We start from the raw sequence: 17,730 nt of genomic DNA, 5'->3' as shown, positions 1-17,730 counted from the left end.
TTTGGTGACTGACAGGCTCATTGCTGTGACATTAGGGCTTACTACAACATTATCATGAGCCTGTTAAAAAAGATGTTGTCTTAAAATGACAGATTTTGTGCATGTGAGCGGCTCAGCTCCCTGCGATCATTCCTGGTAAGTTCCATAAGGTCATTTCTGGGGGTCCCTGACTTCTATTCAGAGCCCAGGCTCAACCCAAACCTTCCTTCCAATCACCAGAATAACAAGAGTTAAGAGTTGATCCAAGGGCAAGAAGAGAGCAGTTCATGAAAGACTGTTAAACGGTTCACCAATTACCACTTATCTGTCAGTACAAAATGTCAGGGATTATCTCTGTATCATGTCTATTTATATAATATGAGCATATAGAGGTAACTGCTCTAAATATGCGTTGACTGGGAGCTACATAATATTGTCATTCGGTTGGTACATTTTGATGATTCATGTTCTGCTAACAAAGATTTAATCTCGTTTAAATATTAGCTTGTGCCTTTCAAATCATTTCACTTCTACTCCAGTTTTTAATACTTGTAGTAGTAGGGCTAATAAAAATTTTTGCTAACTTGAATCACATAATTTTGGTAAATGGGTTGGGGGATGGGGAGTAGTATGGAGGCTTGTGTTTGTCCTTCTTTTTCAAAGAGGACCATGGCATCAGGGAAATGATGACATGACTCGCAGTTGACTTTGATTTGGAGGCAGACTACAATCAGTAAACAGAAGGCATAGGGAATGATTTATTAAAGCCACAGTGTGGCATGGTAGGAAGAGTGTAGGACTCAAAATCGGAAGGCCTGTTACTGAATTCCAGCTTTGCCACTTATTACCTGTTCAGCCGGAGGCAAGTTGTCTCAGGGCTTCAGTTTCTTCCTCCACTGAAGGAGGAGGTTATTCCAAAATATTTCCAAGATTCCTTCCAACTCAATGATCCTAGATCTCGGAATGGAAAGCATTCTAGACGAATGCCATAACAATGCAAAGGAAATGAATAAACCATGCATGATGGAGAGGCAACCATTATCTGATTAATTATGTTCACGCTGAGACTCAGAAAGAATTAATTGAAAAAATTAAAAACTGAAAAAAAAAACCTGGGTCCTAAGTTGCCTAGTTTGTCCTTTTCTTGTAGAGGGAGATCAGAAAACACAAGTTTCTGGCATGTGAATTTTCATACATGTTTCATACAAGTTTCTGGCATGTGAATTTTCATACCTGTTCTCTATGGTGTTATCTCTCTTCCATGTTCCCTCTTTGTATGTTCCCAAGCTGCACATGTTCTTGTATGTGTGCCCTTCTTTACCAGTGCTAAGGCATACTGTGGGATGATGTACCCCATGTTACAGTCTTAGGGGGATCTTTTCTTGTAGTTTGACTTGCTACATTGTTTAATTAAATTGTTTTTGTTTGTTACCTAAATCTGTCTTCTGGCAGACTAATAAAGGTAAGAACATGGATGAGGCCCCAAGAGCTATGGTTTTGAGTAGAAGCTGATCCATAGAGTGCCATGAGTTAAGGATAGCTTTTCTGGAGTCTGTTTGTGAATGAGCATCCCCAGTCCCAGGCATGGATTGAATTAATTGTATTTTACCAAAACTTTACTCTGCTCCTTGTCATATTGAAACCACACAAAGGAAAAATATAGAAACATATAAACTTGTGTTTGATTCTAGATCCATTTAATTCTAGAATATCTATAGCAAAGATTTGATTTCAGGGAGTTGAGGATTTGGAGGACTAGAGCTTAGAGAGGGGAGAAAAGTGTTTCAGGAGACACAAATCATCGTATGATTGACATATGCTTAATAAAATGGACTATTCCTTACTATATGAATCTTTGTGTCCTACAGGGAGTAGAGGGAACTGGTTTAGCCTTCATTGTCTTCACTGAAGCCATCACCAAAATGCCGCTTTCACCTCTATGGTCTGTCCTCTTCTTCATAATGCTATTCTGTTTGGGCTTATCATCTATGTTTGGAAATATGGAGGGTGTAGTTGTTCCCCTGTTGGACCTCAAGGTCATCCCTGAAAAATGGCCTAAAGAACTTCTAACAGGTATGTACCTTCTCTAAATGTCTATTACCAGAGTCATCCCTAGTGGAATCCTTTATAATTTTCCTGTCGGTGGGATAAGCCTAATATTTATAATGAACCAGCTCACTGTTATATACCAGGGAAAAAGGACTGGACCTGGGATGTCACTGGTACAGGCAACTCCCAGGTAAAGAAATTCCTTCTACCAATTCAGATCAGCACCTTCTCTGCAACTAATAGTCCTAGAGCGCTGCTTAGAGCCCTGGGAGGTCAAGGGCCTTGACCAGTGTCACGCAATCAGTATGTGTCAGAGGCAGGACTTGAACCCGGGTCTTCTTAGCCCCAAGACCAGCTCTCTCATCTATGCCCTGTTATATACAATGATCGCATTAGAATGAATGGGTTTCTTCTCTTGTTAAAGTGTTCCTGTCTTGAAAACAAAACAAAATTAAAAAAAAAAACACCCAACCTATGACAGTTGTTGATGTTGAGTCATTTTTCAGTCATGTCTGACTATTTGTGACTCCTTTTAGGGTTTTCTTGGAAAAAAATACTAGTTTGTCATTTCCTTCTCCAACTCATTTTACAGATGAGGAAACTGAGGTAAACAGAGTTAAGCGACTTGCCCAAGGTCACACAGCTAGTAAGTGTCTGAGATCAGATTTGAATTCAAGAAAATGAGTCTTCCTGACTCCAGGCCAGAAACTCTATCCACTGTACCACCAGGCTGCCCTCAGGAAAAACTGCACTTACCAAACAGATAAAACCAAAAGCTTACTATCTGCATGCATCCCCAAAGGTTTCTATATTGGGTCCAAGGATTCACTGTAGGATTCCTTTTCAATAAAATCTGAATGACAATTCAAAGCCTCTATTTTCACACAGACAGCCATATAAATGAAAGTTTATTATTAACAATAGTAATCTAGTCAACAAGCATTTATTAAGAACTTACTATTTACCTGGCACTGTACTAAGCCCTGAGGATACAAAGAGAGGCAAAAAGAAAGGCAGCCCCCGCCCTCAAGGAGTTTACATTCTAATGGGGAAAGACAACTCCTAAAAGGGAGCTGAAAAAGGGGAGGGGAGGAGAAGGTACCCATTCCAGACCATGCTGGGAAGCCCAAAGAGACAGATGGGAGCTGGCGAGTGGAATGCAGCATGGCCAGCTTGAGCCCACCCTCAAAATGGAACCTCACTGCCCCCTGTATAGAACTCACAATGGGAGAAGGGGCTTGCATGACAGATGGCTATTCCAGGGTGAAAAGGACCTAGGCCCTGAGAGAAGCTTCACAGTGAGAAGGCCTGTGAGTTGCATGGTGGAAGATAGAGAATTGGCCTCAGTCATTTAGAAGAGCTGAGTTCAAATCCCAGCTCTTACACATACAGGCTGTGTGACCCTAGGGAAATCACTTAATCTCTCATATCCCAGGCAACCTTGTAAGAGTATAAATTGTAGAATCTGGGCTGCCATGCATTGGTAGAAGGAGTTCCCTGGTCCAATGAAATCACAATTTTGGACAATCATAGTAATAGTTGACACATGAATCACATTAAGGTCTACAAAGTATTTCACATCCATGATCCTCTTTGATCACATTGTACTATTCTAAGGTGGGCCTGCTTGGGGATGAAGTAGTTCTGCATGAATGTTGCCAATGCTTACACTTGGTTTTATTTGGGAGGAGTTATTCTGTCTTAAATCCATTCGCAAAGGAGCAAACATCCCCAGTCCCAGATTCATTGCCATCAAGCCTTAAGGCTGGCTCACAAAATGTTCTTTCCAACAAACCTAATTTATAAGGTTCTCCTCAGATGGAAAACGGAGCAAGGGTCATTTCAGGTAAAACAAGTGGTTTAAAAACAAAATCAGTAGCTTCATGGCTGGGAATCCTACCATCTTAAACCCCCAGGTTATCTGAAGCTTGCTATGTGACTGACCTGGAATTTCATTCTATTTTACTTATCAAAGATAACCTGTTGGCCTGTCCTTTGTTCACGTGGCAGGTCTCATCTGTTTGGGGACGTACCTCATTGCCTATGTTTTCGCTCTGAACTCCGGACAATACTGGCTCTCTCTGCTAGATAATTATGCTGGATCCATCCCGCTGCTCATCATCGCCTTTTGTGAGATGTTTGCAGTCGTTTACGTTTACGGAGTAGACAGGTAGGAAGTAAAAGTGGGCTTCTGAGGGACACGTTTAAAAGAGGCAAATTTAAAAAAAAAAAGGTAAGAGAATTAGAGCGAGAGAATGAAATCGGAAACGTGGTCAGCCTGCTCCCTGGTGGGTAATGCCAGAATCACAATTTCATCTGGTTTAAGAGAGCGCAGTGGAACTTAAAAGAAAACTTTAAATCAAAGGTTTTTCATCTTTTTGGTGTGCAGTTATGGGCCCCTGTAACAGTCTGCTGTAACCTATGGACTCCCTCCCAGAATGATGTTTTAAAATGCAAAATGGAAAATATATAGGATTAGAAAGGCAACCGATTAGAGTAAAATATAGTTATCAAAATTATTTTTTTAAAAGAAGCTCACAGACCTCAGGTTAAGAATTTCTGTTTTAAATTAAAGTAAAATTAGAAAAAATGAAGTAAATTCCCAAGAAAATTCAATGCCTATGAGTCCACAAATGTGTCGAGTTCACTCACAAATTCAAGGAGCTTAAGACAACAGAAATGTCTAAAATAAAATTCAACAATTCAAGAAGTATTTATATACCTTCTATGTGCCAGACACCAGGCTAGACACTAGAGATAGAAGGACAAAAATAAAAGCTGAGTTTGCACTCTTCAGGGAAGAGATACCATGTATACAGATAAGGAAGTAGAAAATGCATATAGAGTCAGTAGGGAGGGTGGGAAGAGAGTACTAACAATGGAGCGGGTCAGGAAAGGCCTCTGGTAGGAGGTAGCACTTCAGAGGAACCTTGAAGGAAGCTTAAGATTCCAGAGGCAGAGGCAATAACTTTATCTGAACACCTTACTACCTTCTTTGTTGATGGCACTGATTCCAAGAGGCTTCTAGTGAGAGGAATATTATATTATATTAGATTAGATTAGATTAGATTAGATTAGATTAGATTACATTATATTACGTTATGTTACGTTATGTTATATTATGTTATGTTATATTATGTTATGTTATGTTATGTTATGTTATGCTGTGTTATGTTGTGTTATGTTATGTTGTATTATGATATGTTATGTTGTTATGTTAGATTATATTACGTCACATTACATTATATTGTTATGTTATGTCATGTTATATTACATCATGTCATGTTATATTACAGCATAGTGTAATATAGTATATTATATATTACATGGCATATTCAAAAATGTACAATGACACATTCAAGACAAAGTAGTGTGCAGTAAGTCCCGCAAACAGTATAAGCTAAATGCTATAGGAAATCTGAGGACAAAGAGGATACTTCTGAATGAAAGGGGAAGGGGGAGGAAAGGAATAAACATTTATTAAGTGTCTGCTATGTGCCAGGCACCATGCTAAATGGTTAACAAATATTATCTCATTTGTACCCTGGAAGGTAGATGCTATTATTATCATCCCGTTTTAGAGATGAGGAAACTCAGGCAAACAGAGGTTAAGTGACTTGCCCAAGGTCACACAGCTAGTGAGTATCTAAAGCAGGACTTGAGCTAAGGTCTTCCTGAGTAATCACAGAGGACATCAGGGGCAGATGATTTCTAAATTGGATCCTGAAAGATTTCTATAGGTAGGCAGGACTAAGACTTTCTTTTACTGCTGGACCTCCATTAAAGCTATGTTGTAATGGAGGTCTACTCAGTTGGTAAAAGGTTGCCCCACTTTAAGAAAATCTCACTTATATTATCTAAACTCAGTAGAATGATAGAACCTTAAAGGCAAAGACGGTTTTTCATTTTATTTTGTCATTGAGGTCATTTTCTCCTCTGGTCTTTATTTCTAGGTTTAATAAGGATATTGAGTTTATGATTGGTCATAAGCCAAATATCTTCTGGCAAATCACCTGGAGAGTAGTCAGTCCTGTCATCATGTTAGTTATATTCCTGTTCTATTTGGTGATAAACATCAATGAGGAGCTGACATACAGCGTCTGGAACCCTGAATATGTAAGTACATAGAAATATACCTACATTGGCTTGTTGGGGAAGGCCCCACAGACTGCCCAAGGGCCAGGGCATGGGGAAGCCCATCTGTATATGAAGGGAGGCTTCTCTCTCTCTCTCTCTCTCTCTCTCTCTCTCTCTCTCTCTCTCTCCTGATTCAGGAAGACCTGGGAGGAGAAGAAAGGAGGGGCAGGGCAAAGGGGTGGGGTTTCCTTTCCTCCCCAAGTTTAATTTCAGAAAGCCCAGTTCTAGAATCTATTGTATCATGACTGTAATTGTCTGACTTGACCATGTTTACCTCCCCAGGAGGATTTTCCTAAATCAGAAAAAAAGGCTTCTCCTGGCTGGGTCTACGCTATTGTGGTTTTTGTGGCTGGAGTCCCATGCCTCATCATCCCCTTGTTCGCCCTCTACAAGTTCATCAGGAATCGCTGTCAAAAGAAGCATGACCAGCAAGGCCTCGTCAGCGCCTACTCCATTCCATCCGTGAATGGAGATGTAAAGAATTAAGCTGCAGCATGCTTCCCGGGGAAGTGGGGACAGGTTCTTGATTGGAAAGGGAAAAGAAAAAAAGCAATACCAGGCACATTGGAATGACTAGACCCTCATGGCATAAATCTTGCTGGGGGTGAGCCTCCAGGCAAACACTCCAGTCTGTGTGACAAATGGAGATTCTTGTGTGCCTTATAAACTGGGGACCTCTCCATGCTAGGAACTGAAGGGATTGCCACTGTTCAATTTAATTTAACCAACATTTATTAAATGCTTGCTCAATACCAGGCGTTGTGCTAGGTGCTAGGGATACGAAGTCACAGCCATGTATATTGTGATATCCTGGGGTGAACACCATTGAATGTCCAGTGACTGAAATGTGACGCTGAGGCTGCTGGATTTTGTTTGCTTGTGGACTGCTAGGGAGATGGGAGGAAACATTCAATACCTCTATTCTCTATTACTACACGTACCCCATTTCTGTTTGTGGGAGGTACCTGTCGATAGCAAAACTTCCGCAAGATTTTAAGTGGAAGGCTTTTCCTGCAGAGAAACTTTAACCCTGAATCACAGAATCTCAGCATTACCAAGCATGACCTCTGAGGCCATCTCATCCAATCCATCCTGAACCAAGGATTCCCTCAACAGCATTCTGGATAAGTGGTGCTCTGGCTTCTGCTTCTGAAGATATCCAGGGAGCGAGAACTCACCACTTCCTGAGGCAGTCAATGCCATGTTTGGAGAGGTCTGTTTGTTAGGAAGTTTTCCTCACATCAAGTCAAAGTATGTCTTTTTCCATCTTTTGGCCTGTTGCTCCTAGTTCTGCTCTCTGGTGTCAAGCAGAAGAAATCAAATCCATTTTCTACCCTGTTCCATCTTGTAGAAAAAAAATCTTCTGCAGAAAGAGTGGCCTCGGGCCTAGGAGCTGGACCACCCTGGAACCTTGATTCCAGGATCGTTACCTAGAAATAATCAGAGATTGGCAGTTCTACCAATGTGTTTGTGCAAGTTTTGCAGTTCTGGATACCCCCTCCCCAAAATTCCTGAGTTTGTTTACAACCCTTTGACTGACTGGACGTTAACTACACTTAATCACCGTTGCTAGCTTTCACAAATAGATAAACAATTAAGTAATGCCTCTCTTCCCAGGAGGCAAGGAGGAATGTGCCCTTAGAGTTTGGCTAAGGGAACATTAACATTCTTGTAATGAGTAATTCGATGTGAATTTTTAGCCAGGTTACCTTTGGAAGAAAGAAGGGTTATATACTAACTCAGCCACCAACTCAACTCACATAGTACCAAGAACACTTGACATACTTTCTCAGTGACTTAGAAGGATGCATTTTCTCTCTAAAATTCACACCCTAAATATGTATCCAAGTGGACTGGTATTTTGAGGGATGGCTTTAACAAACTGTTTGCTTTTTATTCTAGCTGACCAAATCAGTTTATTCCCTAAGAAATCTAGAAGCCATTTAAATGAAAGAGAAATGTCTGAAAATACCGCCTGTTCAGGGGCATAGTATTTTGGGGAGGGTATAGTTGTCAACACCTGGGTTAGTAGCTTTCTTCTCTCTATGGGTCTTCCATGTCTTTATTGGAGGCAAGTTAGAGAGAGTTGGAGTAGCTTCCATATTTATGCTCATAAAAGCCCTAGGCATGTTGGCTGTGGTGGTGGTGGTGGTAGGGACCACAGCAAATCAAGTGGAGAGGGGTTTGTGAAAGATCATGGAGCAGCCAAGGTTCTTACCACTTCAAATTTTCCATCTCCATCATTGAGCTAGTGAGTAATATTTTAAAGTCTCCATAATAATGTATTCCAACAGCCATGGGAACATTTCAAAGTCCTGACATTAATTCTTTAAGTCATCATATTCCAAGGGGCAATGGTTCCTAAAGGAGAAATTACACTTTTGGTTTTTTAATGGTATGGTTTATGAATTTTAAAAGAAAGCTGTCCATGATGGCAATTCCGGGCCAAGAATATTCAGTCTCCACAGAATTCTAGACAGGCAACCCTGGAAGGAGCTTTAGAGAACAGCTGATCCAACATTCTTATTTTGCAGATCAGGAGACAGACACAGAGAAGGGAAATATTTTGTCCAAGATCACAGCTAGCAAATGGCAGAGCCAGGACTCAAATCCAGATCTCCTGCTCTACATCATCCAGATGCCCTCTTACTGTGTCTATCTCCTCATATGCACGTGAATACAGTGATGCTTTCTACGTGCTCTTCTCCAAGTTTTTTAGGCCTGCCATTAAAAAAAAAGGAAGGACATGCATTACTCTAATTGATCCACCTGTACACTATGCTTATTGCTCTTGGTAACTATATATGAAACTTCTGGAAAATTCTTGGCACATCCATCTTTGCTAATTAGGATCACTTCCCAGGGAGTTAAATGCTGTCACTGCTAAAGATTGCCAGTCATACCAGATGTAGCCTAGACAATGAAACTGGAGTCATAGCCTGGCATATTTCTAAATTTGTAAATGACATGCTTGTTTTCTTGTGTAGGTGTAAAAAAACCAAACCTTGTCTTTTATATGTGTAAACATATATGTGTTTGAATAAATGAGAATTCTTTAATATGTATTTGTCTAAATATAGTTTTCTAAATGCAAAACAGTTATAAAATCAAATTGAGACCTAAAGGGAATCACGGTAAACCAACAGGAAATCAGACTGCAGACCTAGACAGAACTTGTTCTATGCTGCAATGGAAAATACCTGGGTTTTCATCCTTACTATGTGTGAGACATTGAGCAAAGCACTTCACAGAGGTAGTGATAGTCTAGCATATATATGGAGCTTTAAGGTTTGAAAATGCTTTATTAGTATTATCTCATTTATTTACTGAACTTACAGTTGTAAAGGACCTCAATATCCACCTAGTCCTATCTGTGCCCTACTTTTAAAAAATTCCTACTATTTCATAACCTACAAGTGGTCATCCAGCTTCTACTTGAAGGCCCCAGTGAAGGGAAGCTTACCACCACTCCTGGCTGGCTCTGGTCATTAAGAAGCTTTTCCCAAGATCCAATCTAGATTTGCATCATGCAACTGGTCCCCATCGCTCCTGGTTCTTTTCTGGGTCCACAGAACAAATCTGAGCCCTCTCTCCCATGAGAGCTTAGAGACAGCTAGTATGCCCCCTGCAAGTCTTCTCCAAGCTTCTCCACTTCTTACCACCTATCCTCATACAACATTAGACTCAAGGCCCTTCCCTATCCTGATTGTACTGCTCTATATACTCTCCAGGGGCAGCTAGGTGGCGCCATAGTGCACAGAGTACTGAGTCTAGGATCAAGAAGACTCACCTTCTTGAGTTCGAATCTGGTGTCAGACACTTATTAGGTTGAGTGACCCTGGACAGGTCACTTAACCCTATTTGCCTCAGTGTCTCATCTGAAAAATGAACTGGAGAAGCAAATGGCAAAGTACTCTAGTATCTTTGCTAAAATGGAGTCACAGAGAGTTGGATATAACTGAAATGACTCAACAGCAACAAAAATAAAAATATGCTCTCTAGCTTATCTCTGGACCTCACTTTGAGGGGTAGGTGAGGAAGAAACATTTATATATTATCTACTATGTTCCAGGCATTGTGACAAGTGATTTACAAATAGCATCTCACTTGATCCTCCCAGCATCCCTGAGAGGTAGGTGCTATTATCATCCCCATTCTACAGTTGGGGAAACCAAGATAAACAGAGATGAAGTGACTCGCCCAGGGTCACACTGGAAGTAATAAGCGTCTGAGGTCGGATTTGAACTCCTGTCTTCCTGACTCCAGACGCAGTGCTCTATCCACTGTGCCACCTAGAGATGCGTTCTAGGATGTTTTCTAGGTCTACAGCTTCCTCTCCTTTCTTTCCCTTTTTGGTTTTACCTCCATGAAGATCTGTATATGGGAAATTCTAAAACATGATCTATGTGATACCAGAAGAACTGGGAGCGAATAAGTCAACAAGTAACTGGTTTGTATTAATTCTTTCACTTTTCAACTAGCTGTGGGATTGTGTAACTCAGCCTAAGCACATTTGCTAAAAGCAGGTACCCGTATTGTTCTAAGCTGGGATATGGAGAATCACAGAAGTAGATGGAGATGATTTGGGGGGGACAGGTTTGGGGAGGGGGAATATTAAAAAACATCAGACAAAGACCTTGAATCTTTTTAAAGCAAATAGAATTGTTGCAGAAAACTATTTGCTAGTATGTGGCATTAAGTTCTTTTCAGCTTCTTTTCTACCTTTCTTCACTCCCCTTTCACTCTACATGCACACACATATGTATGCCATATCATGTATGCACACACACACGGACATACATGCACACACATGCACGTAAACATATATTTATATACACAAGCACACATTTTTTGAATGTTCCTACATCCTATGGCCTAACTAATTTGGAAATGTAACCAATACAGTTGAAAAATAGAAGCTAGAGAGCCAATGGCCAAAGGGGGTCAGCCAAAAATGAAAGCTCAGAACCCTTGGCACAGCTTTGGACAGCTTAACTGTGCTAAGGGCTTGATGAGTGTGAACAAAGTCTCAACACATGTCGAATTAAATGCTGACTCTTAATCTAGGTAGGTAGGGGATGCTTTTAGTTCACAAAGGGACAAGTTGTTCATATATCCACTATCGTCTAATGTTCTCCTGCTGCATCCCACTTTCCAGTCCCAGTGACATTCATGTATTCTCCCTCCTCCTCCCCCCAATATGTACACATGCCACATTGCTGTATTTACTATAGACACACAGATGGACCCCTGTTGGCTGTGACAAGCAGTGGCAATAATCCCTTGAGTGCCTAACCATTGAGAAAAAAATTTGGACCAATGCTTATCTCATAGAACCAACCACAATATATGTTTATTGCTCTCAAGAACTACAGCTGAGCAACATTGTGCAATTTTATTAGACTTAGCTCTTCTGAGTAATGCAATGCTCTGAGACAATTCCAAAAGACTCATGATGGAAAATGCTATCCACATCCAGAGAAAGAACTACGGAGTATGAATGCAGATTGAAGCATACTATTTTCTCTTTCTTTTGTTGTTTTTTTTTTCTTTCTCATGGTTTTTCTCTTTTGTTCTGATTCTTCTTTTACAACATGAATAATATGGAAACATATTTTTAAAAATTGTACCTTAGCTCAAAAAAAAGAATTGTAGCTGAGACTTCTGGGAAATCTTTCTTTTTTCTAATGATAGGACTGGTCCATGTCCTTTCTTCCTCTTCCTTGACCTTGGTAGGAGCATGGGTTGGCGTTCAAGCTGATGAAAATGAGATTGTGTTTACCTCCTATGAAAATACTCCTGTGAAGTTTTTATAAGCTCCCAGAAGGCAGGGACTATGCTGTTTTAAAAAAAATCTTTACATCCTTGGTTCATAGCACAGTGACTCAAGTAGGCTTCAATAACCTCACAATTGAACAAGCATTTATTAAGCACCTACTATTGTCAGGCACTGTGCTGGTGCTAGGATGATACTTCCTCTACCAATGAAGATCACGACCTTTCTATGCCTTAGTAGATAGTTTAACAAGATGAAAGAGACAGACAGAGAGTAACAGGCAGAAGAAAAAAATCACCACCTGGAAGCAAACCTTCTGATGATAATCTAAACATGACTAGGTTGAATCTCAGGTGCCAACTACGTTGTGTTTCATCAGGCCTTACTTGAAGTCTTTCTGGCTTAGCTAAAAACTTGTGTTCTGCTGCCATAGTCCTAAAAAACCCATAGTCACCTCTATACCATAGTGAGACATTGGAGTAGGACTTCAGTGGAGAGATCTTACATAGAATATGGATTTACTGCATGTTTATTGAGTTAGACGTAATGGTGGTGACAAAGGATGGCAATTTTGGAGGCTATTATATACAGTTGATTGGACAACCTATGGAACCTGTACATCAATACATATCTGATAAGTTGGGCCCAAAACTGGACAGAAAATTAAGAATGGGCTGTAGAGCCTTTGGGAGATTTTAATTATCCAAGAACAAAGGTTCTTCTTCTTTAAACCATTCTTCTTTCTGGTGATGTTGTATGACTACAAGCTATGGAACACTACATACAATCTGTGAAAAGGGGGGAGAAATATAGTGGTTTTGAGCAGATTATAATGTATTATGAACAAGGAGTTGCCTAAGAGAAGTCATTCTCAAGTAAATGTATGATCTAAAAATAAGATGGACTGGCCACATGGAAGAAGCAAAATGTGGGGCCATGGGGCAACCCTCAAATTACAGGTTCAGTCAATTTGTCAACAATAATTTATTAAGCATGTGCTATATATGAGACATTATGGTGAGCACTGAGGATGCAAAGAAAGGAAAAGATGGAGTCTCTGCTTTCAAGGAGGCCATGTTCCAATGGGGGAGACCATGTGAAAATAATTATGTACATATATAAGGGAGAGTGTGAAAATTAAAGAGTAGGGATGGTGTTGGGGGCAATCTTCTGGAGAAGATGGGATGGGGTATGGAAGAGGAAGGGAAGGGAACAAGCAAGCATTTATTAAGCACCTATGCTGGACCAGTCACTGTAAAGTGACTGTGCAGTCACTTTACAAATGTTATCTCATTTGATCATCACAACAGCTCTGTGGAGTAGGTGCTGTTATGATCCCTACTTTACAGTTCAGAAAACTAAGACAAACAGAGATTGAGCAACTTGCCCAAGGTCACATAACTAGTAAGTGTCTGAGGTTGGATTTAAACCCAGGTCGTCCTTACTCTAGGTTCTTTCACATAGAGGCGTTTGCCTTGGCAAGAGGAGGGTCTTCCCTGTGAGACAGGGATCAAAGATAGTGGAGGAAAGCATCTGAGTGATGTGAAATGAGGAGGAAAGTAGGAAAAAGAGCTCTCGTTGAATGGCCTCATTTTTATCTGTGAAATATGAGGTGAGTAAAGCTGTTAGAATGAGGGGAACGGTGCCATGGGAGGTTCGAAAGGGGATGAAAAGACTTTCTCCAGGCATTTAATGAAATGGCATAGTAAGAAAATTAGTGACAATTTCCCCCTGAAACCTGGGGTGCATTCTCCCACAAGTACACAAGCATCATTGGCAAGAGTGTGCACGTGTAGGGAAACACATAGGGAATATGTGTGGACAGGCTGGCACATGAATGGAGTAATGCAACCTTAAGGAACCTGTCTGGCCAAGGCACGTGTGTAGACAGGCAGTTCATTCCTCTGGCATTGCTGGACTTCTGATGTCTTACTGTACTGCTTCTGACTGTGTTGGACCCATTGTTAGAGGATACTCTATGGGATTTGTAGTCTCCATGGAACATTGCTTGACTGTAACCTCCACCCGCTCCTGCTCCTGGCCCATATGAAATGTTCATCTCTCTTCCTCATTGAAGAAAAGATGCTTTCATGCTCTTTTAGCTTACATAAAACCTATGGACTTTTCTGGTTGGAATGTTGTTGCGTTGTTTCTAACTCTTTGGGGTTTTCTTGGCAAAGATGCTGGAGGGGTTTGCCATTTTACAGATGAGGAAACAGAGGCAAACAGGGTCAAGTGACTTGCCTAGGGTCGCACAACTAGGAAGTGTCCAAAGCCAGATGCGAACTTGTGGAAAGGAGTTTTCCTGATTCCCAGCTCAGTATGCTATCTACTGAGCAAACTAGTGGCTGCTTACTCTAGAGGACCTACAAAAACTCTTCTTTGTCTTTTCCTCTCAGAGTCTTGGCTACCAAGGCCTCTCATCTTTAGCCCCTAGCACTAAGCTCTTTAGAAAAAACAGCATAGTTGTTCCAACTAGCTAGCACTCTTAGGCATAGTTCTTAGTTTTGGTTTTTTCATTCCTCTTAATAGCCTGTTAATTGGTTCCCTTTGTCAAGACCTCACCCTAACTTACAACTAGTGTTCCACGTGCTTTCCAAAATTTCAGTCTCTGAAAGTTAAACTATAATCACAGTAATAATTATTTTTCCAGTAGCTAACACATGGTTCTGGAGTTTAGAGTTCCCCATTTTTCATACCCTAATTGCCTTCTATTCTTCCATGCAGGTGAGTGGGTGCAGAAATAGGCAGAGAAGCAAGTCATACCCAGGCAGCAAGGTCATAGTCTGCTGCCTCCATAACTGCATTTCCATCCTTTTCGTATACAATGGAGCCAACTTTGGAGTGCTCCCTTACAGAGAGACTACTGATGGACAGTTCACATGTTCTGTAGGTGCCTTTGAAATATCAAAAAAAATAAGCAAGACCCCCAGCACTTGGTGGGTCCCTGTGGTGAACTTATGGGCTGACATGGAAAAGAGTCACCAAGAGTGGTTGGGTATGACTGGGTTGTGATTGGAGGAATGCCCATATTGATGAGATCATAGTTAAAGCTATGAAAAGAATGAAAATCTCCTCCAAAAGAAATATTTCCTTGCCATTCACCCTCCCTACCATCGTACCCACTGTATAACAGATCTAACCTTGCCATCCGCCTTGCTGCTGAGCCATCATCATGGACTGAACCCTCTCAGTACTGGAACTCCCACCCTGGAGTCTGCATTGTGCTACTTGGTAAGTGTATAACTTAATCCACTGTATCTAACCAGCCCCATTTGCACATTTCACCCTGGCAATTCCTTTTGGTCATCTGCCTGGCTCAATATACCCTCTAGAGGGACCCTTGGACTTTGCCACCTATCTTACTACCCTGACCCCCACCCCAGCACATACTTTCTAGCTGTAGATCATCATTGCAACTATACTTTTACTGCTTCCAGAAAGAGCATAACCATCAACTCCCCTGTAACTCCATTTGCCATCTTTGCGACTCCTTAAACCCTCTCTCCCCTCCCCTCTTCCTGGCCACTTCTCACCTATATGTTGCCGCCTTTATTAAAGTGTTAGAGTCTTGACGGAAAGGACTGTTTCACTTTTATATTTGTGTCTCCAGTACTTAGCACAGAGCTTGGATATAGTTAGTGCTTAATAAATACTTTTTCATTTATTCATTCATTCATCTCGGGCGTCCTGGAATATCTTCCACTTAGAAGGTGCAACAGTAGAAAAAAAGGGTCCTCATCCTATCCATGGTTAGTTTAAGGCTGTTTCTACTGGACACAGGACGCAGAGCCTACGTGAATGTGCTCAAAGACTTAGAGGTCAGAGAGGCCCTTCTGAAATTAAAACAAGAATTTAGCTATAAGTTACCAATTAACTGTATTTTATTTATTTATTTTTTAAACAGATGAAATTGAACAGAGGGTGCGTTTGGTAGGCACTTCAGCATCTCTACCCTCTGCTGTCCAATTTGTGCTTTTGGACAAGCTGGCCCTGAGTGGTAGCCCCACCCCTGCCTTCAGTCACAATAGTTCAATGCCAGAGCAGGCTGACTGCAGAGAGCCTCCTCAGTGACAGCGACAGCAATGTCCAGCATTCTGGCAGCAGATACGCTTCCAGGGGATCCCAAGGATGATGAACGACCCAAATGGGACAACAAATTCCAGTACATTTTAAGCTGTATTGGATTTGCTGTAGGGTTGGGAAATATATGGAGATTTCCATACTTGTGTCAGACTTACGGAGGAGGTAAGTATGTATTGCTTCTCATTATAGGTTTTTCACATTGTGACTGGATTTCATGATGTATACCTGATTATTTGAGGATGATGGACCAATAATAGTGTATATTTTTAGTGTGGGAAAATCATAACTTATTTGGAGCTCTTTAGGACATGGACTTTTATAACAATAAATTCCTCCCCGACTGTATTAATGTTTTGTTTTAGCTATTAGTTGCTACTTTAAAAAAAGGGGGGGGCAGCTAGGTGGCACAGGGAGTAGAGCACCTGGAGTCAGGAGCACCTGAGTTCAAATCCAGTCTCAGACACTCGACACACTTACTAGCTGTGTGACCTTGGGCAAGTCACTTAACCCCAATTGCCCTGCCTTCTCCCCTCTAAAAAATATAAAAAATAAAAAATTTTAATAAATGGATGGATAAGTCTTAAAATTTTAGAGTTGTTTGGAAATTACTTCATGACAGTATCAGAAACATCAGCACAGAGCCCCTTTCTAAGCAAGTTTTGGAAGTGTGGTGCGACCAGGCAGTACAATGGATGGGGTGCTAGATTTGGAGCCATGAACATCTGAGTTTAAATACAACCTAAGATGCTTACTAGCTATGTGACCCTGGACAAACCACTTAACCTCTTTTTTGCCTTAGTTTCCTCATCTGTAAAAATGGGGATAATAACAGCACCTACATCAGAGGATTGTTGTGAAGATCAATGAGATAACATGCAAAATGCTTTGTAAATATTAAAATACTATATAGATGTTGGCTATTATTTTTTAATGGTATGATATAGTTTCATCACAGGGGTGTTTTTAAGAAAATGGTGAATTGGGGGGCAGCTAGGTGGCGCAGTGAGTAGAGCACCGGCCCTGGAGTCATGAGGACCTGAGTTCAAATCTGGCCTCAGACACTTGATACATGTACTAGCTGTGTGACTTTGGGCAAGTCACTTAACCCCAATTGCCCTGCCAAAAAGCAAAAAAAAAAAAAAAATGGTGAATTGTAACTACCCTTATGGTTGGGTTTCAAGTTAAATGCTCATGAAGCAATTTAGTTTTTCCTAATTACTTTGCCTTAAATTAGGGAAGATGCCACAATGGTAAATCCTTAGGTGGTCCATGATCCAATAAATTAAACTTGTGCTTTGTCTAAGATTTCTATGGTGACTCTTCTCCATCTCACTAGATTCATAACCATGAAATATCAACACCTTGTTTAGAAAAATGCCATTTTTATTAAAATGACTAATATTGAAGAACACTATATTTATATATCATACACATGGAGAGCAAGATTTAAAAGAAATAAACTTCCAAGTACAATTTGGTACATTTCTCACTAATTCTTAAAAGTTGTTGATTACTATTTAGTCTAACTCTGTAGAACACTTTAAAACACAATGAATTCTTGTCTTGAAAAGACCCTTTCCTAGGGTTTCAGGCCAGTTTTGCATCAGGTTTTTGTAGTTTTTTTCATAGTTCAATAAAAACACTAACTTCCTTCTCCATTGCTCATAATGGTGCAGACGTGACCCCATCTTTTAGAAGGATAT

General features: G+C 40.6%; 2 protein-coding genes across 2 annotated transcripts in view; both read left to right on the top strand.

Annotated features, from left to right (window-relative positions):
• The window catches only part of SLC6A19 (solute carrier family 6 member 19), a 47,210-nt gene extending 38,045 nt beyond the window's left edge, over positions 1–9,165 (top strand). The window contains exons 9-12 of the mRNA XM_036750458.1: positions 1,848–2,052; positions 4,039–4,198; positions 5,982–6,144; positions 6,448–9,165. Of these exons, the coding sequence (XP_036606353.1) occupies positions 1,848–2,052; positions 4,039–4,198; positions 5,982–6,144; positions 6,448–6,651 (732 nt within the window). The 3' untranslated portion in view covers positions 6,652–9,165. The remainder of the gene's footprint in view (positions 1–1,847; positions 2,053–4,038; positions 4,199–5,981; positions 6,145–6,447) is intronic.
• A 6,861-nt stretch (positions 9,166–16,026) lies between these two features.
• The window catches only part of SLC6A18 (solute carrier family 6 member 18), a 52,325-nt gene continuing 50,621 nt past the window's right edge, over positions 16,027–17,730 (top strand). Inside the window, exon 1 of the mRNA XM_036741319.1 lies at positions 16,027–16,189. Within this exon, the coding sequence (XP_036597214.1) occupies positions 16,027–16,189 (163 nt within the window). The remainder of the gene's footprint in view (positions 16,190–17,730) is intronic.

This window comes from Trichosurus vulpecula, chromosome 1 (assembly GCF_011100635.1).
Source record: "Trichosurus vulpecula isolate mTriVul1 chromosome 1, mTriVul1.pri, whole genome shotgun sequence".
In the NCBI taxonomy this organism is placed as follows: domain Eukaryota; kingdom Metazoa; phylum Chordata; class Mammalia; order Diprotodontia; family Phalangeridae; genus Trichosurus; species Trichosurus vulpecula.
This window is presented reverse-complemented; position numbering and strand designations above follow the sequence as displayed.